Source organism: Psammomys obesus, unplaced genomic scaffold, assembly GCF_907164565.1.
Source record: "Psammomys obesus unplaced genomic scaffold, mPsaObe1.curated_primary_1811, whole genome shotgun sequence".
Classification (NCBI taxonomy): Eukaryota; Metazoa; Chordata; class Mammalia; order Rodentia; family Muridae; genus Psammomys; species Psammomys obesus.
Window position 1 is genome coordinate 5,592,028 of NW_026587216.1, and position 19,322 is coordinate 5,611,349.

Consider the following 19,322-nt stretch of genomic DNA (forward strand, 5'->3'; position numbering starts at 1 on the left):
TATAATTTAATCATTAAACTTAATGATAATAATGACTTTCTTAGGTTAAAATATGTGAGCAAAAGAATCAGTGGTTATCAGTGGTTGGGAGAGAGGAAGTACACATTGCACAGTGGACTTTTAGGGTTGGGAAACCTCTATACAGGCTGCCAGAATGTACGGCACAGGCCATTATACGTGTTCGAAGTCCATAGGGTGAATATTTGAAAGTTCCACCACAAGCGTCAATGTAAACTATGGCTTTAGGCAATGATATGTTAGTGTAGGTCTGTCACTTGTGACAAATGTACCAGTCTGTCATGTGGTTTTGATGGCGAGGTATATGGGGAACTATTTTACATTTCACAGAATTTTGTTATGTATTGCTTAAAAAAAAAAAAAAGCCTGTTTAGGAAGAGTTGATGGGGACCAGAAATATGTTGCAGTGGATAAAAGCACTTGCAAGCGTTGGGACCAGAGTTCAAGTCCTCAGCAGCGACATATAAAGCTTGACCTGGCTGTGTGTGCCTGTCACTCCAGTGTTGGGGAGACTGTGCAGGAACAGGTGGATCCTGGGAGTTCTCCGGAAATCTAGCCTAGTCAAAATGATGACCTCTACTGCAGTGAGAGATCCTGTCTCAAGGTAGTAGATGGAGAGCAATAAAGAAGTGCCCCAGCCTATGTATCATTCATATGACAACATTTCCTCATACTCCTATGAATATACCATACAACTACACACACACAGACAGACACACACACACATATGCACGCATACTCTATACCACACACAGGAGCACAGACTATACCATAATACAGACATAAACATTGTGCATACACATACGCTGCTCACCATGCTTCCCCAACACACATTGTACACAAACACACACATGTTGGGGGTTGGTCTGGTGGTATACATTCTTATGGTAATTACTGGCCCTAATATCTGGTTGCTGCCCACGCAAGCACATTCTCACATATACCTGTCCTTGTTGTGTAAACCTTGCCTAAGAAATTATTCCCAGTTAGTTAATAATAAAATGCTGCCACATCTGGGCAGAAAGGTGGGTGTGGCTAAGGTTTGTAGGCTTGGGGAAGAGGAGGATCATGGGAAGGAGAAGGAGAGAGGTACCAGAAGAGAAAGAAGGAGAGGTCTTGATGGGTTGGCCTGGAGAGAAGCATATGGCCAGATCTTCATGGACAGAAGAAAACAGTCCAGATGAATAACATTAACAAGTGTTTTGGGATTATGGATGGGAGGCAGCCCAAATAGAAATTATTAGAGCAGATGGAGTGGGGGCTTGAGAAGTAAAGGTAGCTTAGGAAGTAATATCTGCCATGTCCCAGGTAAAATAGGCCAGTCTAAAATTTATCAGGTGTGTGTGTCTTCATTGATTGTGATAGCAGATTAGATAATACAGCCGTAATAACTATAGGTTAATAATAAACATCATTAGACCTACCCTTAAATTAACCACAACACACATCCAACATCCAACAACAACAACAAACCCTGAAATACCAAAACCAGTCTATGACCTTGGCTTATATAAGGCCATAAAATAAAAACAATAACATGTAACAACATACATATATACCTACGTATTAACATATACAGAAAAAAAAGTTTTATGTCATCTTTTTTTTCCTAGTTATTCCACCCATCACAAAATAAAACAGTTACAAATAAAGAAAGCAACTCAGGAGAACTTGAGTACCATTTAGAGTCAACCCAGGAGAACTTGAGTACCATTTAGAGTTATTGTCTACTTACCCAGTGACTGAGTCTGCGCTGACTGTGCCAGCTGCTAAGCTAACCTCTTTCCCAGAGAGCAGGGTGCATGGGGAACAGGGACAGTCAGCACATGGAGTTCCTTTTTAGGTTAGCAGAGGGAGCATTGCTCTGTTGATTCCCCCTACTCTACTCACCATTCCCTGACCCGTCTGCACCCTGCACTTCCAGGAGCTTCCATTTCACTTCCATGTCACATCACACATGTCCTCAGCTTGATTCTGTGAACTGGCGACCTAAGCTTGAAGACATGTTTGCTGTATCCTAATACACACTCACCATCGAAGGCAAAAGGAAAACACACTGGGGCAGTGGTTCTCAACCTTCCTAACGCTGTGACCCTTTAGTAAAGTTCCTCCTGCTGTGGTGATCCTCAGCCATGGAATTATTTTTGTTGCTACTTCATAGCTGTAATTTTGCTCCTGTTATGAATCCTAATGTAAATATCTGATATTTCTGATGGTCTTAGGAGACCCCTGTGAAAGGGTCATTGGATCCCCAAATGAGTCGCAACCCACAGATTGAGAACCCTTGCTTTAGGTTGTTGGCTGTTGGGATAAAACAAGAACCCCGATTCTAGATGCAAAAAACACCAGATCGCTGAAGGCAAGTTCAGTGTAACATTGACCTCTCACCATTTCTTTCGTATGCTGGAAGTTCTCACTCTTGAAAGATACAGGAAAGGGCGCGTGTCCTAGCTTTAGTGGATTTATTTCTGCTGCGCAGCTGATGTCACCAGCCTACAGAGAAGAACACCACATCAGACTTGGAAAGCAAAATGATATGTGTCATTCCTTTCAGCCTGCCAGGAAATCCTGCTGTCATGTGGGGTATGGGAGGGGCTCCTTTCTCAGCAGCTCAGTGGCCAAATCATTTGTTCTCCAGTACAGCTCACTGTAGTGAGCTGATGTGACCTGATGAGACAGGCCAGCTTCTCACAGCTTGTCACGATTTCAATATGGTTTGTTCTTCATAGTTCACACATTGGAAGAGTTGGTCTCTCCAGAGCCTAACAGAATCCTCATCAAAGAGACTAGAGAGACTTCATCCAGCAACTGATGGCAACAGATGCAGAGTACCACAACCAAACATTAGAAATCCTGCTGAGGAGGGGGAGAAAGGATCAGAGAAACCAGAGATATCAAGGACCCAAGAACATGGCCCACAGAATCAACTGGCTGGGACTTTTGGAGGCTCACAAAGATGAGGGAGCCTGAAGGGGTCTGACGTAGGTCCCTGCATATGTGTTATGACTGAGTAGCTTGGTGTTTTGTGGGAGCTGCGGCTGTCCCTGAGTCTTTTGCCTGCTTGTGGCACCCTTTTCCTCCTACTTGGTTGTCTTGTCCAGCCTTGATGAGATGGTATGTGCCTGGTCTTATTTGGTGTAATATGCCATGTTTGGTTGATGTTCCTGGGAGACCTGATCTTTCCTGAGGGGAGGCGGTGGGGGCCGGGGACATGGATCTATGGGAGTGGGGATATGGGGGAGAGACTGCAGTAGGGATATAATATGTGAGAGGAATAAAAAGGAAGAAGAGGAAAAGAAAGAGGAAGAAGAGGAAAAGGAAGGAAAGGAAGGAGAGAGGTGGAGAAGGCGGAGGAGGAGTTGTCTCCAAAGTAGCAGTATGGAGAGAGCATCGTACTTTAAGAGTTGGGTCGCAGTAGAACATCTACAGGTTAATTAATTGGAAGGATGTCCTAAAAAAGGGAGTGTAGAATTCTAGGCCCTCTCCAGTTTCCTACTTGGCAGTTTTCTTTCCCTTTTCTCCTCTCTCTCTTGTACCAACTCCCATGAGACCATCACCAGAGCTGAAATGCTGCTGCTATCATATCACAGAATCTCAAGAACTGGGGATTAGTTAACCTAACCTTAGGCATTTTATTGTAGCAATGCAAAATGAACTAATATTTTGCCAGTATGACATGAGATAAATTTGTAATAAATAAGTAAGTAAATAAATAAATAAAAATAAAATAAAAAACCATGAGTGATTCAATTTAGTGTTCTTTTCTCTGGAACAGTTCAGTACTTTAATTCCTCTAAGTCTGTCAGACTAGCCAGGTGGTCGGTTAAAGGAGTGTGAAGAGGTGTTAAAGAGTGTTAAGAAGTTCGACTATGACAAGGCACTTATCTCTTGGCCTAGGCTACATGGAAAAAGTCCTGTAACGGCTCTCAAAGAAAAATACCAATGTTCTGGCCTTATCTAGATTCTGACTTCATTGTCTTGCTGTCTCGATTTAGAAAGTAATTAGGGTGATTGAAATGAGTAACTACTGGCTGGAAGTCCTAGCCAGCTGCTTGAAGACCAGCTTCTAATTGCAGCTCTCCAGACCTACCTTGGGCTCACGGTAGACTGAACCTCTCACCTCTTGGTTTTCTCTCGTAGCAGGGATCTGACTGAGTCAAATTTCCCTTACCCAAGACAGAGACTGTAGAATAACTTCAGCCACCTTTAACTACCTAAACCAGGATGATGATTTTCTTAGGCCATAAGAAGTTTGATGCCAGTTTTTTGGGATCCAGGATGCGTTATGAGCACTCTTGTTTTCAACCTTTCAGGTACATACACAATCACCCTTAAGTCTTGGGCCATTTCTGTCTGTGTGGCCAGATGTATTATCCTTACCTGGTCTGCTTCTATCCCGGTCAGGTACAAGAGTGGGTTCTTCGCCTTGGTGTACTGAGGAATGTGAATGGTCACCAATGCCATGCTTACGGGAGCATTTCCCGTTGTTACCTATGTAGAGAATAACACGTGACGCAAATGCTGCCATAAAAACCATGAGGGATGCTATGGTGAGGGGGAAGGAAGAGTAGCAAGTTTGGCCTAAAGGGCAAGGAACTGAACCTCACTAAAAATCAGCTTTTCACTGGCCATGTACCCCCATTCTGTCTGTTCCCACTGGTGGGAATTAAATTGGTAGTGTGGAAAACACTTGTTACAATGGCTGATACTGAAACTCTTTTTTTTTTTTTTAAATGGGTTTTCGAGACAGGGTTTCTCTGTGTAGACCTGGCTGTCCTGGAACTCATTCTGTAGACCAGCTGGCCTCGAACTCACAGACTCACCTGTACCACCACTGCCTGTCTGATACCTACTCTTAATAGTGTTATTTTCTTTTACTATGAATTGATTGAAAATCCTATAAAGCAATGCGCTTACCTTCCTCACTTTCTGAAATATCAAATCTACATAACCAATCAGGATTCTTTTTGTCATTAAAGACATGAATCTAAACTGCAGAGCTGAAGCTGTTCGTTGTTGAGTAGAAATGCACAGACAGAATAGTGTTGACTCCAGGAGGCAAGCGAGTTGCTATTTACTTTCCAAAGTTTTTACAACATTCTTTTCTGATTTACCTATTATTTCATATTTTAATCTCCCTCTCTTGCTTAGTCATACTCTGTAGCTCAGACTGGCTTTAAACTTACAGCAATCTCGCCTCAGCTTCCTAAATTCTGCGATTACAGGTGTCTTTCTGTGAATTTCCTTAGGTAATTGATCCCAATCTTTAGATTAATAGTTACTTACTTAAAGATACAGTCATGCTGTATTGAATTGATTTGAAACATTTTAGGAACTACTTAGCATGACTGTATAAAAGCCCTATTTGTACCGTGTTGGTGAGCTTTTTCAAACAGGACTGGTCTCCAAGCGTAAAACAGTGAAATGGATGCTCACCCACAATAATGCCATTGTGGTGATGCCTTGTTGGCTTTGAAAAGTATATTATTTCTCCATTACTCATTATGCACAGCTACGGCTGCACACTCAAGAGCGACCACCGGTCCATCACTGCAGCTGTGTTTGACTTTCTTCTCATCCTAGATCCCTTTATTTCTCTCCCCCTCTTCCCGGTTGTCATCCTGGAGACAAGCTTACCAACCTTGAGGGAGAAGATGAATTTAGGCCCAATGTCTTCAATACTGTTTATGACAGAAGGAGCATTCTTATCCAAAGAGATTTCATAAAAATTTATGTTGGTGGATCTGTTGGGTGACATCAGTAAAAGCCAATTATTATTGTTTTTGAGTTTTTTCTTGAAGCATCTTATTTATTTTACTTACGTATCTTCTACCTTGGATTATTATCAAAACAGCTCAGTTTTGCTTATACCAAATGATTATTCTACTTTCACATCAACTTTTTAACATTCCACACGAGAAAATATGAGTGTCTGTGTTTCTGCTTGGCTGGTGTCTGGGGGGGATAGAAATGGCAATGCTCCCTACCTCCAACACTAGTGGAATGTATGCAGCGTATATGTTAATATGGAATTATTAATTATTGTTTGCGGTTGCTCTAGTGCTACATATTTTAATGCTAATTATTGGCCCCCGAGATCTGGCCCCTGCCTGGATGATTTTCACGTCTTACTGTCTTCCTGTAAACCCTGCTTAAGAAATTAAACCTGTTTGACTGATAAAAAGTTGACCTGGGTGGAACAAAGGTAAGGCGGGCAGAGCTAAGGTTCACGGGCTTGGAAGAGAGAGGATCTTGGGAAGGAGGAAGATAGGAAGAGAGGAGGAAGGAGGAAGCCGGCATGGGTGAGGTGGAGAGAGAATCATGTGGTCCGGAAGGAAGGATTCTGAGAATGGCATAGAAGGAGAGAGCGACCCGGATGAAAAATAAGCAAGGATTTATGGATGGGAGGTGCGCCAGATAGGAATGGCTAAGGCGGATGGCGTGGGATGGCGACTGGAAGATATGAGATAACCTAGGTACAGCATCTGCACAGCTCAAGGTAAATAAGGCAATTATAAAATCTAACAGGGGTCTGTGTTTTTATTTGATTGTGTTAGCGGGTTAGAAAATACTGCCACAGTAATTATGAGGCTAATAATAAAGATATTAGTCCGATACTATTTATTTTCAGCAGCAAATTATTACCATAATACGAAAGTTAATACTGAAAGTTAATACTGAAAGTTAAGAGTACTAAACACTAAATAAAACAGTTGCGTTATTCTCCAGCCTGCTGTTACATTGGCAAGTGTGTTCAAAAGGTAGACACACTCCAGCTATGATGGTTGGAGTGAGTGACCCGCTAAGCCAAGAATTTTCGCTTGCTGTGGCTGTAGCACAATGATGGGTACCCACTACTAGCTCCTACAGTGTTCATGACTAAATGCCTTTCAAACAGGGTGTGGATTTATTTTATTAATCTTCTGTAGTTCTGACCAACTCTAACAGTTGGCAGTGAGTTGAAGGTTGATCACATTTGTTTCTATCACTGCGAACTACTCCTAAAATCCAAAGATTTTATTGAGATCTTGACCACACAATTTAGGATCCCTGATTAATATCTGCAAACATAGTGATGCCCAGGCCACAGGATTCCCCATGGACTGTTGCACTGTGGGTAGTGCTGAGGAGCTGATAGCTGGAGCAGGATTCTGAAAAGCTTTATGCATTCCCCTCTGTATGTTCCCAGGAGATACTTTGTCTAAACTATAGGATGTTCAGTTCATCTCCTAAAAGAATGGACTAAACATTTTCTGAGACAAAAATGCTTTCTATCTTTTGGGCACTTCTGTCTCTGTCTCATAATAATTTTTTATAATAATTTTTTTATATTAATCACAGGTTATTTACTTTGTATCCCAGCTGTAGCCCCCTCCCTCATTCCCTTCCAATCCCACCATCCCTTCCTCATCTCCTCCTTGCTCCTTTCCAAGTCCACTGATAGGGGAGGACCTTCTCCCCTTCCATCTTGACCCTAGCTTATCAGGTCTCTTCAGGACTGGCTGCAATGTCCTCTTCTGTGGCCTAGCAAAGCTCCTCCTCCCTCGGGGGAGGGGGTGTCAGAGAGCCAGCCATTGAGTTCATGTCAGAAATAGTCCCTGTTCCCCTTACTAGAGAACCCACTTGGATACTGAGCTACCATGGGCTATATCTGAGCGGGAGTTCTAGGTTATATCCATACATGGTCCTTGGTTGGAGAAACAGTCTCATAAAAGAACATGATGATTAGGTAGCACTGTTCTAGGTTATATCCATACATGGTCCTTGGTTGGAGAAACAGTTCTCATAAAAGAACCCTGTGCCTTGATATATTTGGTCCTGTGGAGCTCCTGTCCATTCCAGGTCTTACTAATTCCCCCTTCTCTCATATGATTCCCTGCATTCTGCCAAAGGTTTGGTTATGAATCTTAATATCTGCTTTGATACACTGCTAGGTAGAGTCTTTCAGAGGCCCTCTGTGGTAGGCTCCTGTCCTGTTACTTGTTTTCTCCTACATCCAATGCCCATCCTGTTTGTCTTTCTAAGTGAGGATTGATCATCTTACCCTGGGACCTCTTCCTTGTTTATCTTCTTTAGGTGTATAGATTTCAGTATGTTTATCATATCTTATAGGTTTATATAAGTGAGTATATACCATGTGTGTCTTTCTGCTTTTGGGATACCTCACTAGGATGATCGTTTCTAGGTCCCACCATTTGCCTGCAAATTTCATGATTTCCTCGTTTTTTATAGCTGGGTAGTATCCCATTGTGTAAAAGTACCACAATTTCTCTATCCATTCCTCAACTGAGGGACATCTGGGTTGTTTACAGGTTCTGGCTATTATGAATCATGCTACAAACATGATTGAGCAAATGTCCTTGTTGTGTACTTGAGCATCTTTTGGATATATGCCTAGGAGTGGTATAGCTGGATCTTGAGGAATCACTATTCCTAATTGTCTGAGAAAGCACCAGAGAAAAAAAAGTGGGGAAGACCCTAGAACTCATCGGCACAAGAGACTACTTCCTGAACAGAACACCAACAGCACAGGCTCTCAGATCAACAATCGATAAATGGGACCTTATAAAACTGAAAAGCTTCTGTAAAGCAAAAGACACTGTCATCAAAACAAAATGACAGCCTACAGACTGGGAAACCCTACATCTGACAGAAGGCTAATATCCAGTATATATAAAGAACTCAAGAAGTTAAAAAGCAACAAATCAAGTAATCCAATTAAAAAATGGTGTATGGAGCTAAACAGAGAACTTTCAAAAGAGGAATATCGAATGGCAGAGAAACACTTAAAGAAATGTTCAACGTCATTAGTCATTAGGGAAATGGAAATCAAAACGACCCTGAGATTTCACCTTACACCCATCAGAATAGCTAAGATCAAAAACTCAAGTGACAACACATGCTGGAGAGGTTGTGGAGAATGCTGGTGGGAATGCAAACATGTACAACCACTTTGGAAATCAAACCTATCTCTTTTTTTGCCTCCTTCTATCTCTCTCTGTCTGCCCTCATCTTTCTTCTTTTAAGAAAATTCTTCAAAATTTCAAAAGGAAAATCTATCACACGGAGAGTTGAAAATAAGTGGTATTTGTCAAGGCTTTATGTGCATGAGAGGAAACAGTGATGTGCTAGACTTGTATGGAAAATGGGAAAACTGACGAGGATTTAAAACAGAAAACCCAGCTATGTGTGCATGAGTTATTGTCTTTGCTTTCCAGATGTTTATGTAAGGCCCTAAACAGAGCCAGCTCCTGAATTGATTGATATGGTCTGCTTTTTGTATTTTAAGGAGATCTGACACTTTTCCACATTTTGCATAAGTTTTCCCTAGATTGCTTTAGGGTTGCACTAGCAGTGATCTAAATACCTGTTAAAATAATTCTATATTATTATATACATAGAATATAGCTGTACATTTATACAGTATTACAGTATTGCTAAGGAACAAGATGATTAGATAGCACTTTCCTCAAATGTTTACAAAATAGTAAAGCTTTTTTTGCTGTATTGATTTTGGTAGTTACACTAACAAAAATGTGAAACAACCAAATATCAGTTAATACTAGAGTGCTCACATGAATAATGATTCATCCAGAAATAGAATAAATTAGATATCTATATCCTGAGATGAAAACCACTTAATGATAGAAAGGATGTGTTAGCATTCACTGTGAGCATGTAAAACGTTTGAGCATGTGTGTGTGTATATGTAAACAACCTTGTAGATAAATGAACTGCTTGTGCAGAAGATATTTTAAAACATCTTGTTAGTAATTTGTGGGAATTGTTACCCAGATGGTAGAGAATGCTAATCTCACTTTTCATTTTGTGTTTTATTGTAATGTTTGTATCTTCCAAATACATAGAGGTAATGCTTTTAAAAAAAGTTTGTGGGAAACTGTCTGGGTGTAGGATCATAAATCATTACTTTAAAATTCTCCTCGATAAAAAGTTTGACTATATAGCTTAACATTTTAAGTACATACTATAGACTCTAATACTAGAATGCGTTAGAACAAAGCTTACACTCACAAAAATACGTAGATGTCAGTAGGAGTAAAGTCCTATTTTAATCCTCAATTTATTCCATGTTAACATACTTGTAAAAGCATTGACTTTCACCAAATATGTTTAAGAATACAGAATGGCATACATTGGAAGGAAAAAGCTCAAATGATGTGGCAATACACATTATGGTAGCTTGTCATTAATTACATGTTTTAGCGAAGAGATAGTTTTGTAAACTGTAGCTACCGATACACTTCTCAGAACCTGATATGTGGGCTAGGTTTTGTTTCTACTTGGCTTTCTGACTCACTGGATACAGACATATTCTTTTTTTTTTTTTATCTTTGCTCATGTGTCTCAAGCTTCAAACAGGAAGATTTTCATTTTTGTTTTGTGATTTATTGCATGAGCTGTATGTTCCACGGTGTTGTCAAGGGCCTTTATACAGGGAATTGGCCTCAGTTCTGAGAGTGAGAGGTAGAATCTGCCTGTAGCCACCTGTAGGATCTGTATGTGACCCACTTCCCAAGACATCTGCTCCTTGGAAGAATTCAAGCTAATTGTTGTCTGCTAGTAACATTTTAACCACTGTCCTCTGGGTGACCTGCATTTGGGAGGCAAGAAAAAGGAATAAAGTCTTTCTTCATGGATGATCTCCTTTGGAAAATCCCTCATTTCCTCCTGGTTGGAAGGAAACCGTCACCAGTCATTTCTGGGGTTTTCCATTAAGGAGCTAGACTTAGTCTAGTTTCCATATCAGTGTATTCAGCCCGTGACTCCATTTTATGTTCCCCTCTGATATCCAGGACAGGATGCTGGGGACTTCCTTGTCCAAGAGCAGGTATGTTGCTTGGCATCCAATATGTATAATGTGAAGGGGCAGTGAGAAGTGCTGGCAGCTCTCAAGGCCCCCAGGGTATACTTCGTTGTCTTAGGATAGATTTTTAAAAAATAGTTATCTATCTACCTATCTATTTTTTATTTATACAGCATTCTGCCTGCATGTGTGCCTGCACACCAGAAGAGGGCACCAGATCTCACTATAGATGGTTGTGAGCCACGATGTGGTTGCTGGGAATTGAACTTAGGACCTTTGGAAGAACAGCCAGTGTTCTTAACCTCTGAGCCATCTCTCCAGCCTGATTTTTTTTAAAAAATAGATCACAAGCACCTCACTCCTTTCAGGGGAGTTAATCTATGACTTGTGACTAACATATTTTTCCTCTGCCATTCCAGTGCTGTTCTGAGTCAATAAACCTAAAAGGTCAAAGTGTTCCCAGGCATTGAGTTTTCTGGATATATCTAATCTAGTTGGCCCATGAGCTAAAACTGAACAGGTGAGCGACAGTAGTGAGCTACATGATTTATGTACCAGGGTGCAATGCTGTCAGTACTTAGATGCCACCCATCCATGGAGCAGGCTCTTCTTACCTGGTTAAGTGAAGTTCAGCATCATACAGGAGAGGGATCTTGAGACTGACTGAATTGTCTGCTTTGTTTGTTTCTTGGCTCTCACTTTGAAAACAAATATTAGACATTACTTAAAGAGAAATCTCATAAAAAGCTACTAATCATCGGTTTATGATTTCATTGCATCTTACCTGAAGGCTTGGAAATTGATGGATGCCTGGTTCTGGAGGTTTTGAAGATTAAAGTCGAAGTTAATGGTAAAAGTCACCTACACACAATATTAAAATCCAACAGTCAGTATGTACCAGGAAAAAAATGTCCTCTTGCAAGGTGAACCCATTCTTGTGTAATTCTGAATTTTATGTCTTAAAATTTTAAGTTTGTAGACCGAGTCTGTTCACCTTGCGTTAGCTGGCTTACCGGAGAACCTGAGCTTAACGTCTGTTGGGTACATACCCTCTCTAGCTACATTTGTTAGAACTGTCAAGCTTTGTGCTGATCTGAAATTTACTTACAGCACTTTGACCAGTGTTGGTCAACCTGGTCACACAAAAGAACATTCCATATTGCAAGGTACGTGGAGGAAACTCCACTTGTGCTAACAACTTAAAGGAAGTAGCCTCGGTGGGGTAACCCATCTCCGTGTGTGGGTGGCTATTTTGTGATGTCTGTTTAAAGGATGACGCCCGGGAAAGACAGTGCTAGGAGGAGTGCCTTTGACTGTACCTGCTGTTCACTCTTTAAGGCTGGGTATCCCACATCACAGGAAACAGATTTCTGCGATGAACCAACCTGGCACGTTACTTCTGTTCCGTCGACCTGAACAGGACCAAAGAAACAACAATGAAGTGTTTGTGTGTGTGTACCCACACTGAAAGTTTCAAGAGGAAACCTTAGCAGTGATAATGGCTTCTATTTATGTATATATATTTTGCTCTCAAAGACTTGAATAAGATTGAATATCTTGAGTATCCAAGTGGTTAGCACGCTGTTTTTATTGTCAAGTCTAAAGATACACTCAAGAAGCCAAAGGTTTGGTGAAATATGCACTAAGATGGAAATCAACTTTTCTATTCCAGAAGCACAAATATTTTAATTATAATATTCAGAAGTATTATCTTTAGTAATATATTCTCTTTAATATTTTTGAAATGTATATTTTCAAAAGAAGAAAAATGCATGTTGGCTTCTTTCTTTCTTTCTTTCTTTCTTTCTTTCTTTCTTTCTTTCTTTCTTTCTTTCTTTCTTTCTTTCATTTGAGACAGGGTTTCTTTATGTAGCCCTGGCTGTCCTAGAACTCACTTTGTAGACTAGGCTGTGCTGTAACTCAGAGATCCACCTGGCTCTGACCCTGGGTGCTGGGGATTAAAGGTGTGTGCCACCATTTCCCAGCAGCATTTGTCTTTTAAGTATCTAACAGACTTTGCCAATTTTCCTCAGTTCATTTTGTCTTTAACGTACAAGGTTCCATGTGGCACAGGCCATTTAAACATGAGGTCAGTAGAAGTTTGGAATTCTAAATCTATAATGTTCACCTTTACTGGCAATAGGAAGAAAATATTTTTTATATCCTTTAATCAAGCAGTCGACTTGGAAAATAGCTTTTCCTACTTTTTTTTTTTTTTTTTTTTTCTCTTTCTCTTCATGCCTTGGAGCACAGGAATTAGGGCTGGCTCGGCGATCAGGTCAGCTGGATAGAGTGGGTTTGCAGGAATGTATCTTCCTGGCAGCGGCAGCGGCAGCGGCATCTGCAAACCTGAGAGTGACGCGGCGGGACTCGGAATGCCACTGAGCAAGTGCACTCCATCTGTCTAGCACAAGGACAGGCGGCCTCCTCACACAGATGGCTGCAAAAGTTATGAGCCGCCACCGCCAAGGCCTGGGGTAAAGGAAAAAGTGACCCTCACTGGAAGCAGAGCCGCCCTGGATTTGGAGCCAGGCTGTGTTCTCAGGAGGCTTAACTAACTGGAAGCCACAGGGTAGGACAGACCATGCTCCAGGTCAACTGTTTTTTTTTTTTTTTTTAGACAATTTGGAGGACACAGAGTCAGAGATGGTGATTGTCAGGGAGGATGGAGGGGAAGGTTGTGGGGGTTTGGGGAGTTGAGGGGGTGTGGGGTAGCAGAGATGATGTATATGGGAGCGTAGGTGTGTGTGTGTGTGGGGGGGGGTTGTTCTCACATACCGGCGTGGAGAAAGAAGCAAAAAACAAGTTCTCGGAGAACTCGGCCTGGACTGCAGCGTTGTATGCACTCTCCCCTGTGTTTTTCAGTGTGACTGCAAACGTTAACCTTTTGTTTTGGTTGCTGACAATAAAAGGTTGATTTCTGTTAAAGCAAGGAAAGAAAGATAAAGCCGTTGAAGTTAAAACTACCCCACTATTCAGAATGTTCGTTGATTCAAGATATTCTTTGCATTTACTTGAAGATTACTTAATAATGCAAGACTTTCTTCACAGGAAAATGATGCTGGCAAGTAAGCAAAAGCTGCTGGATCGCATTCTTTGTAGCCTCTAATGGCATGGCAGGGAAGAGAACTCCACAAATCCAGCAGCTTTGTATTTCTCGTTGCTTTACTCTTAGGTGAATGGCAGAGGTTGAAATTCAGTTTTAAAAAAAATGTCTTAACTATGTTCTGAGTACTTCTTCTTTAGAAAAAAAATCCAAACTTTTATGTTGAACGGGGGGATATAATGTGCCTTTTATGTCTGCATTTTACACAGAGCTGTAAAGTCAAACATACTGAATGGCTGGCAGCTGCTGGACATCCAGGATCAGGTCAGAAATGCAGATCCCATCGCTGCCACACTCTTTATAGAAGGGGACCTACAACAAATGGAAAAAAAAACAACCATCATCCTCTTGGTGCTCTTAGGTTAAGAACAAAGTGTGAAAGAGTTTACACAGCCTTATCCCATTTACACAAAGGTCAAAACTATGGGAAGCCAAACAGAGTTTTCAGAGCTTGTACAGGGTGAGCATAATCATAAAAATTATTGAAAAATACAAAATTCAAGGTAAATTAAATTAGGGAAGCTAAATTAAAGCAGACATGATGGAGAGTGACAGGCAGTTTCACAGCCGTCTGAATTTTTTAAGTGGGTTGCGAGCACAAGCAATCTGGCAGGCTTTCTTCTTACGTATTTCTTCAAGAAGCGTTTGTTGATCACCTATGGTGGCTTGGCCCCAGGTTTGGGGCCAGCGACAAAGGCGTGAAGGAGGAAGCTCTGCTTTGAGGAACGGATACGCCAGCGCACTGTGTGCGTCGCTGCATCCAGGCTGCACCCGTGACGCCTGTAACCCACAGCAACTACTGAAGCTGTTAGCCAAACTGCGTTTGAGAAGGGCAAGCCACACTCACACTGAAGACGTGGACAGGGTCGGAATAGGCTTCAAGTGCAGGGCTAGTGCCAGGGTTTTGCAAACTGATGTCCACGCGGAGATCCAAAGGGTTTACAACATCAGAGGGCTTCTAAAGGAAGGAAGGAGGGGTTGAGTGACTACTTAGGCACAGTAACTTGAAAACAAAATCCACAAATGTGTTTATAATTAAGAGGAGCTTCAATTTCAGGGAATCATCTTGTTGTGAATGGTGAAGACTTTCTCTTCAGCACCAATTCTGTTGTTAGCCTCGAAATTCAGAAACCTAAAGACTCTATTACAACAAAAATCTGAAGCAGCAATTCTTACTGGGATGATAAATAATCTCATTGTTTACACACAAGTAACTATAAATGTTTAGATGACATGGCTAGTTTTCATCTTCAACAGATTCCTTGGGTGGCCTTGCCTGCTCTCTTCTCTCTTCATTCCTTGGAAGTCTGTAATTCCATCGGTAATTTGATCCCCTGATAGAAGATGTCAGGAAAGAATGGGGCAGAGTTTCTTCTCATATGTATACACACACAAACACACACACACACACACACACACACACACACAGGTCAGGATTCCGCTCTAGGTGCCCTCTTCTCTCAGGTATTTTTACACAGTTGCTGAGGGGGAAGGGATGTTCTATATAACTTAAGTTTCTGGCTGGAAAGTTTCTCCCAAGAAGCAGTTTTCCTACATTAAAAATTTCCCAAACTGTGTGAACTCCAGCAATTATGAACTGATGTTAGAACACGCAGTGTTTACTACCAATCTACCATTAGTCACCTAGCACATCAGTTCTCAACCTGTGGGTCATGACCCCTTTAGGGGTTCACAGACCAGATGTCCTGCAGATAGTTACATTATGATTCACAATAGTAGCAAAAGTGCAGTTCTGAAGTAGCAACAGAATAATTTCATGGCTGGGGGTTCCCACAACATGAGGAACTGTATTAAAGGATCGAAGCATTAGGAAAGTTGAGAACTACAGCCCTAGTGTGAAAGCAATGGTAGAAACCAAAATTGAGATTTTTCATTTTTCAGAAGCTTAAAATGAATACAACTTTTTAAATTTTTTTTATTTTTATATTAGTTATAGTTTATTAACTTTGTATCCCAGCTGTAGCCCCCTCCCTCATTCCCTCCCAATCCCATCCTCCCCCCCTCATCTCCTCCCTGACCCTCACTCAGTCCACTGATAGGGGAGGTCCTCCTCCCTTTCATCTGACCCTAGCTTATCAGAGTTCTTCAGGACTAGCTGCAATGTCCTCTGTGGCCTGGCAAGGCTGCTCCCCCCTTGTGGAGGGGGGAAGGTCAAAGAGCCAGCCACTGGGTTCATGTCAGAGATAATTCCTGTTCCCCTTACTAGGGTATCCACTTGGATACTGAGCTGCCATGGACTACATCTGAACAAGGGTTCTAGGTTATATCCATGCATGGTCCTTGGTTGGAGAAACAGTCTCAGAAAAGACCCCTGTGCCCTGATATATTTGGTCCTTGTGGAGCTCTTGTCCTCTCCAGGTCATACTAACACCCCTTCTTTTATATGATTCCCTGCACTCTGCCCAAGGTTTGGTTATGAGTCTCAGCATCTGCTTTGATACACTGCTAGGTAGAGTCTTTCAGAGGCTGTCTGTGGTAGGCTCCTGTCCAAACTACTTTCTTAAGTGGTGACATACTATATGCCCTGATTATCAGTGTGTGAAACTTCCTGTTTTGCTGTATCCATGGCAGCATTTGTTTTTACTGATATTCCTGGTGCCTCTTCTGAGTACATTGGGAGGGTATCTTAAAATAGTTCTAATTTATATTTCTCTGGTAATTAAAAAAAAAGTTTTCAGTTTTTAAAGTGTTTCTGAGCCATTTGCATTTCTTCTTCTGATACTCCAACCAAGGATCATGCATGGAGATAACTTAAGACATCTGCACAGATGTAGCCCATGGCAGTTCAGTATCCAAGTGGGTTCTATAGTAATAGGAACAGGGACTGTCTCTGACAGGAACTGATTGGCCTGCTCTTTAATTACCTCCCCCTGAGTGGGGAGCAGCATTACCAGGCCACAGAAGAAGACAATGCAGCCACTCCTGATGAGACCTAATTGATTAGGATCAGAAGGAAGGAAAAGAAGACCTCCCTATCAGTGGACTTGGGGAGGGGCATGAGTGCAGAGGGTGGAAGAAGGGAGGGATTGGGATGGGTGGAGGGAGGGAACTACAGTGGGGATACAAAGTGAATAAAGTGTAATTAATAAAGAATTAAAAAAAAAGAAAAAAAATGGGCCATGAGACAGCATGGAAAAAAAAAATCTCAAAAGATGAATACAACTTTTACCTGATGGAAAAGATGTCAAAATAAGGTTGTCAGCGGTAAGTTTGCCCTGTTAGTCACTTAAGAAAACACTCTTTCATCTTTTAAAAAAGTATTTTTTATTAATCTATTTTCTTTATTAAATGTGTGTGTGTGTGTGTGTGCGCGCGCGTGTGTGTGTGTGTATGCTCACCTACAGACATGCATATGTATGCTGTATGTGCACACACCTGTTGAGGCCAGAGGAGAAAAATCAGGTTTTCTCTGTCATCATATTCTACATTTTCTCTTTGAGGCAGAGCTCTAGATAATCCTGAATTTAGGCTGCAGCCAAGAAGTCCCGGAGACGGTGTCTCTGATGCTCACAGCTCTGTGGTTTCAGGTACACACACAGCCACACTTGGCTCTTTAACCTAGGTGCTGGAGATCTGAACCCAGGCCCTCATGCTTACACCACAGGTGCCCTTCCTGCTCAGCCATCCCTCTAGGCCCAGTCTTTAGTCTCTTTAATGGTATTTTAGCCCCTTCAGTTGCAACTCCTAATAACATGTCACATCACTAACACATCTAAAGTAGGAATGTGACCGTAAGCATTATCAGGGAAGAAATGTGCTTCTTGTTCACAGAGTTAGACGAGAAATGCAGTCATGAGAAAGACCAGTGTTTTCTGACCTACAACTTCCATTTCAGTCTTCCTGTATTCATTAGTCTTTTAAGAGAAGAGGGGTAGAAACCCTGAGACCTCACCTGTATGTTAATGTGGTACTCAGAACACTTCTTGCTTTTGTTCACAACCATGCTCTTCTGCAGGAACCGTTCACCGTTTTCTCTAAACATCCCTCTGGAGGTTACTCTAGATGAATATCCATCTGCATCAAGCGTCATGTTAAACAGGATGGCTGTAATAAAATTACAGAGAAACGAGGAGTCAAGTGAGCTCTGAAGAAGAACATTCTGTTTCATTGTATCTTATTGGGAAAAGCCCCTGATATCAATAAGATGAAGAAACTGGCTTTATGTTGGTGGTTTACACACAGAGGAGGAGGGTCTGGCATTTTTAATTTCTTGGGATTTGGCCTAAGTGACTGTGAATACTAAAAGAAAAAAAGAAAAAGAAAAAGTAAAAGTAAAAGAAAAAAAAGTGAGCCAGAGAAATGTGGCTTGTAGCAGTAAAAAACAACTATTGGCTTGCCCTGGGAAATCTATTGAATAAACCTGGGCAAACAGATCCTCTCCTGTGTATTAGCTTTATCCTGCATAACACGAGCCACACACAGGGGATACACACAGGAAAGACTGTCATATGAAACACTTCCACCCAAACACATCCTCGTATGCTATCAAGTCTACAATAATTCTGGACACTTGGTACCATGATGCTATTTTTGAGATAACAAACTAGATTAAATAAGGCAGAATAATTGGCATGAGTTCACCCAGCTGGGATAAGGTCAGAAATAAAATCTGAGTAATTTTGAAAGAATGGTCATGTTCTTTCTATCCCCCCCCCCCATGCCACTACAAGGACTACCTGTTATTATAATTAAGTGTGATCATCTAAGAGAGTATGTCCTGTGCCTGGCATATTCTGGATGCTTATGTGGACAAAGACATGCAACATGGCAGCACCAACCCTTGAGTCAGACATTCTTAGGCTGAGCAGTAATTCCACAGTTTATGTCCTAATTGACTCTGAGCACTGTCCTACTGTCTTTGAATCTCTGTTTCTTAAGCAAGCAGAAATTATGAATATCAGCTCAGGAGAGTGGAGATGGAAAACTTCTGTATGATAAAAAATGATGACAGCAACTAAAGTCTGAATAATCAGGCCAGCTGTCTTTAAGGAAGCCCACTGGCCACTCAGAAACTCAGTCTATTCTGTTATGTTTACAGCAGCTGCCTTATTGGCAATTGTTTTATTAGATTTATTCAGTGTTTTAAAGTTGAGTATATTTCCTAAGACAATCTATCTATATCATCTTTAGTGTATCTGTTAAAGAAATGTGTAATTCCTGAGCTTCAGAGACTTAATGAGACCAATAAACATGTCGAAAACATGAAACACTTGAATGGCCAGACTAAAAATAGATGATACAAAACACATAGTGGGCCCAGGTCACTGTAAACTGGATGAAGCTGGAACACACCTCTATCTATCTATCTATCTATCTATCTATCTATCTATCTATCTATCTATCTATCTATCT

General features: G+C 41.3%; 1 protein-coding gene across 1 annotated transcript in view; it reads right to left on the reverse strand.

The window, feature by feature from the left end:
• The window catches only part of Itga2 (integrin subunit alpha 2), a 47,369-nt gene that overhangs the window by 6,659 nt on the left and 21,388 nt on the right, over positions 1–19,322 (reverse strand). The window contains exons 11-20 of the mRNA XM_055603388.1: positions 17,863–18,014; positions 14,797–14,907; positions 14,179–14,261; positions 13,622–13,763; positions 12,163–12,255; positions 11,628–11,704; positions 11,458–11,541; positions 5,660–5,762; positions 4,399–4,509; positions 2,407–2,511 (exon numbers count right to left, since the gene is read on the reverse strand). Of these exons, the coding sequence (XP_055459363.1) occupies positions 2,407–2,511; positions 4,399–4,509; positions 5,660–5,762; positions 11,458–11,541; positions 11,628–11,704; positions 12,163–12,255; positions 13,622–13,763; positions 14,179–14,261; positions 14,797–14,907; positions 17,863–18,014 (1,061 nt within the window). The remainder of the gene's footprint in view (positions 1–2,406; positions 2,512–4,398; positions 4,510–5,659; positions 5,763–11,457; positions 11,542–11,627; positions 11,705–12,162; positions 12,256–13,621; positions 13,764–14,178; positions 14,262–14,796; positions 14,908–17,862; positions 18,015–19,322) is intronic.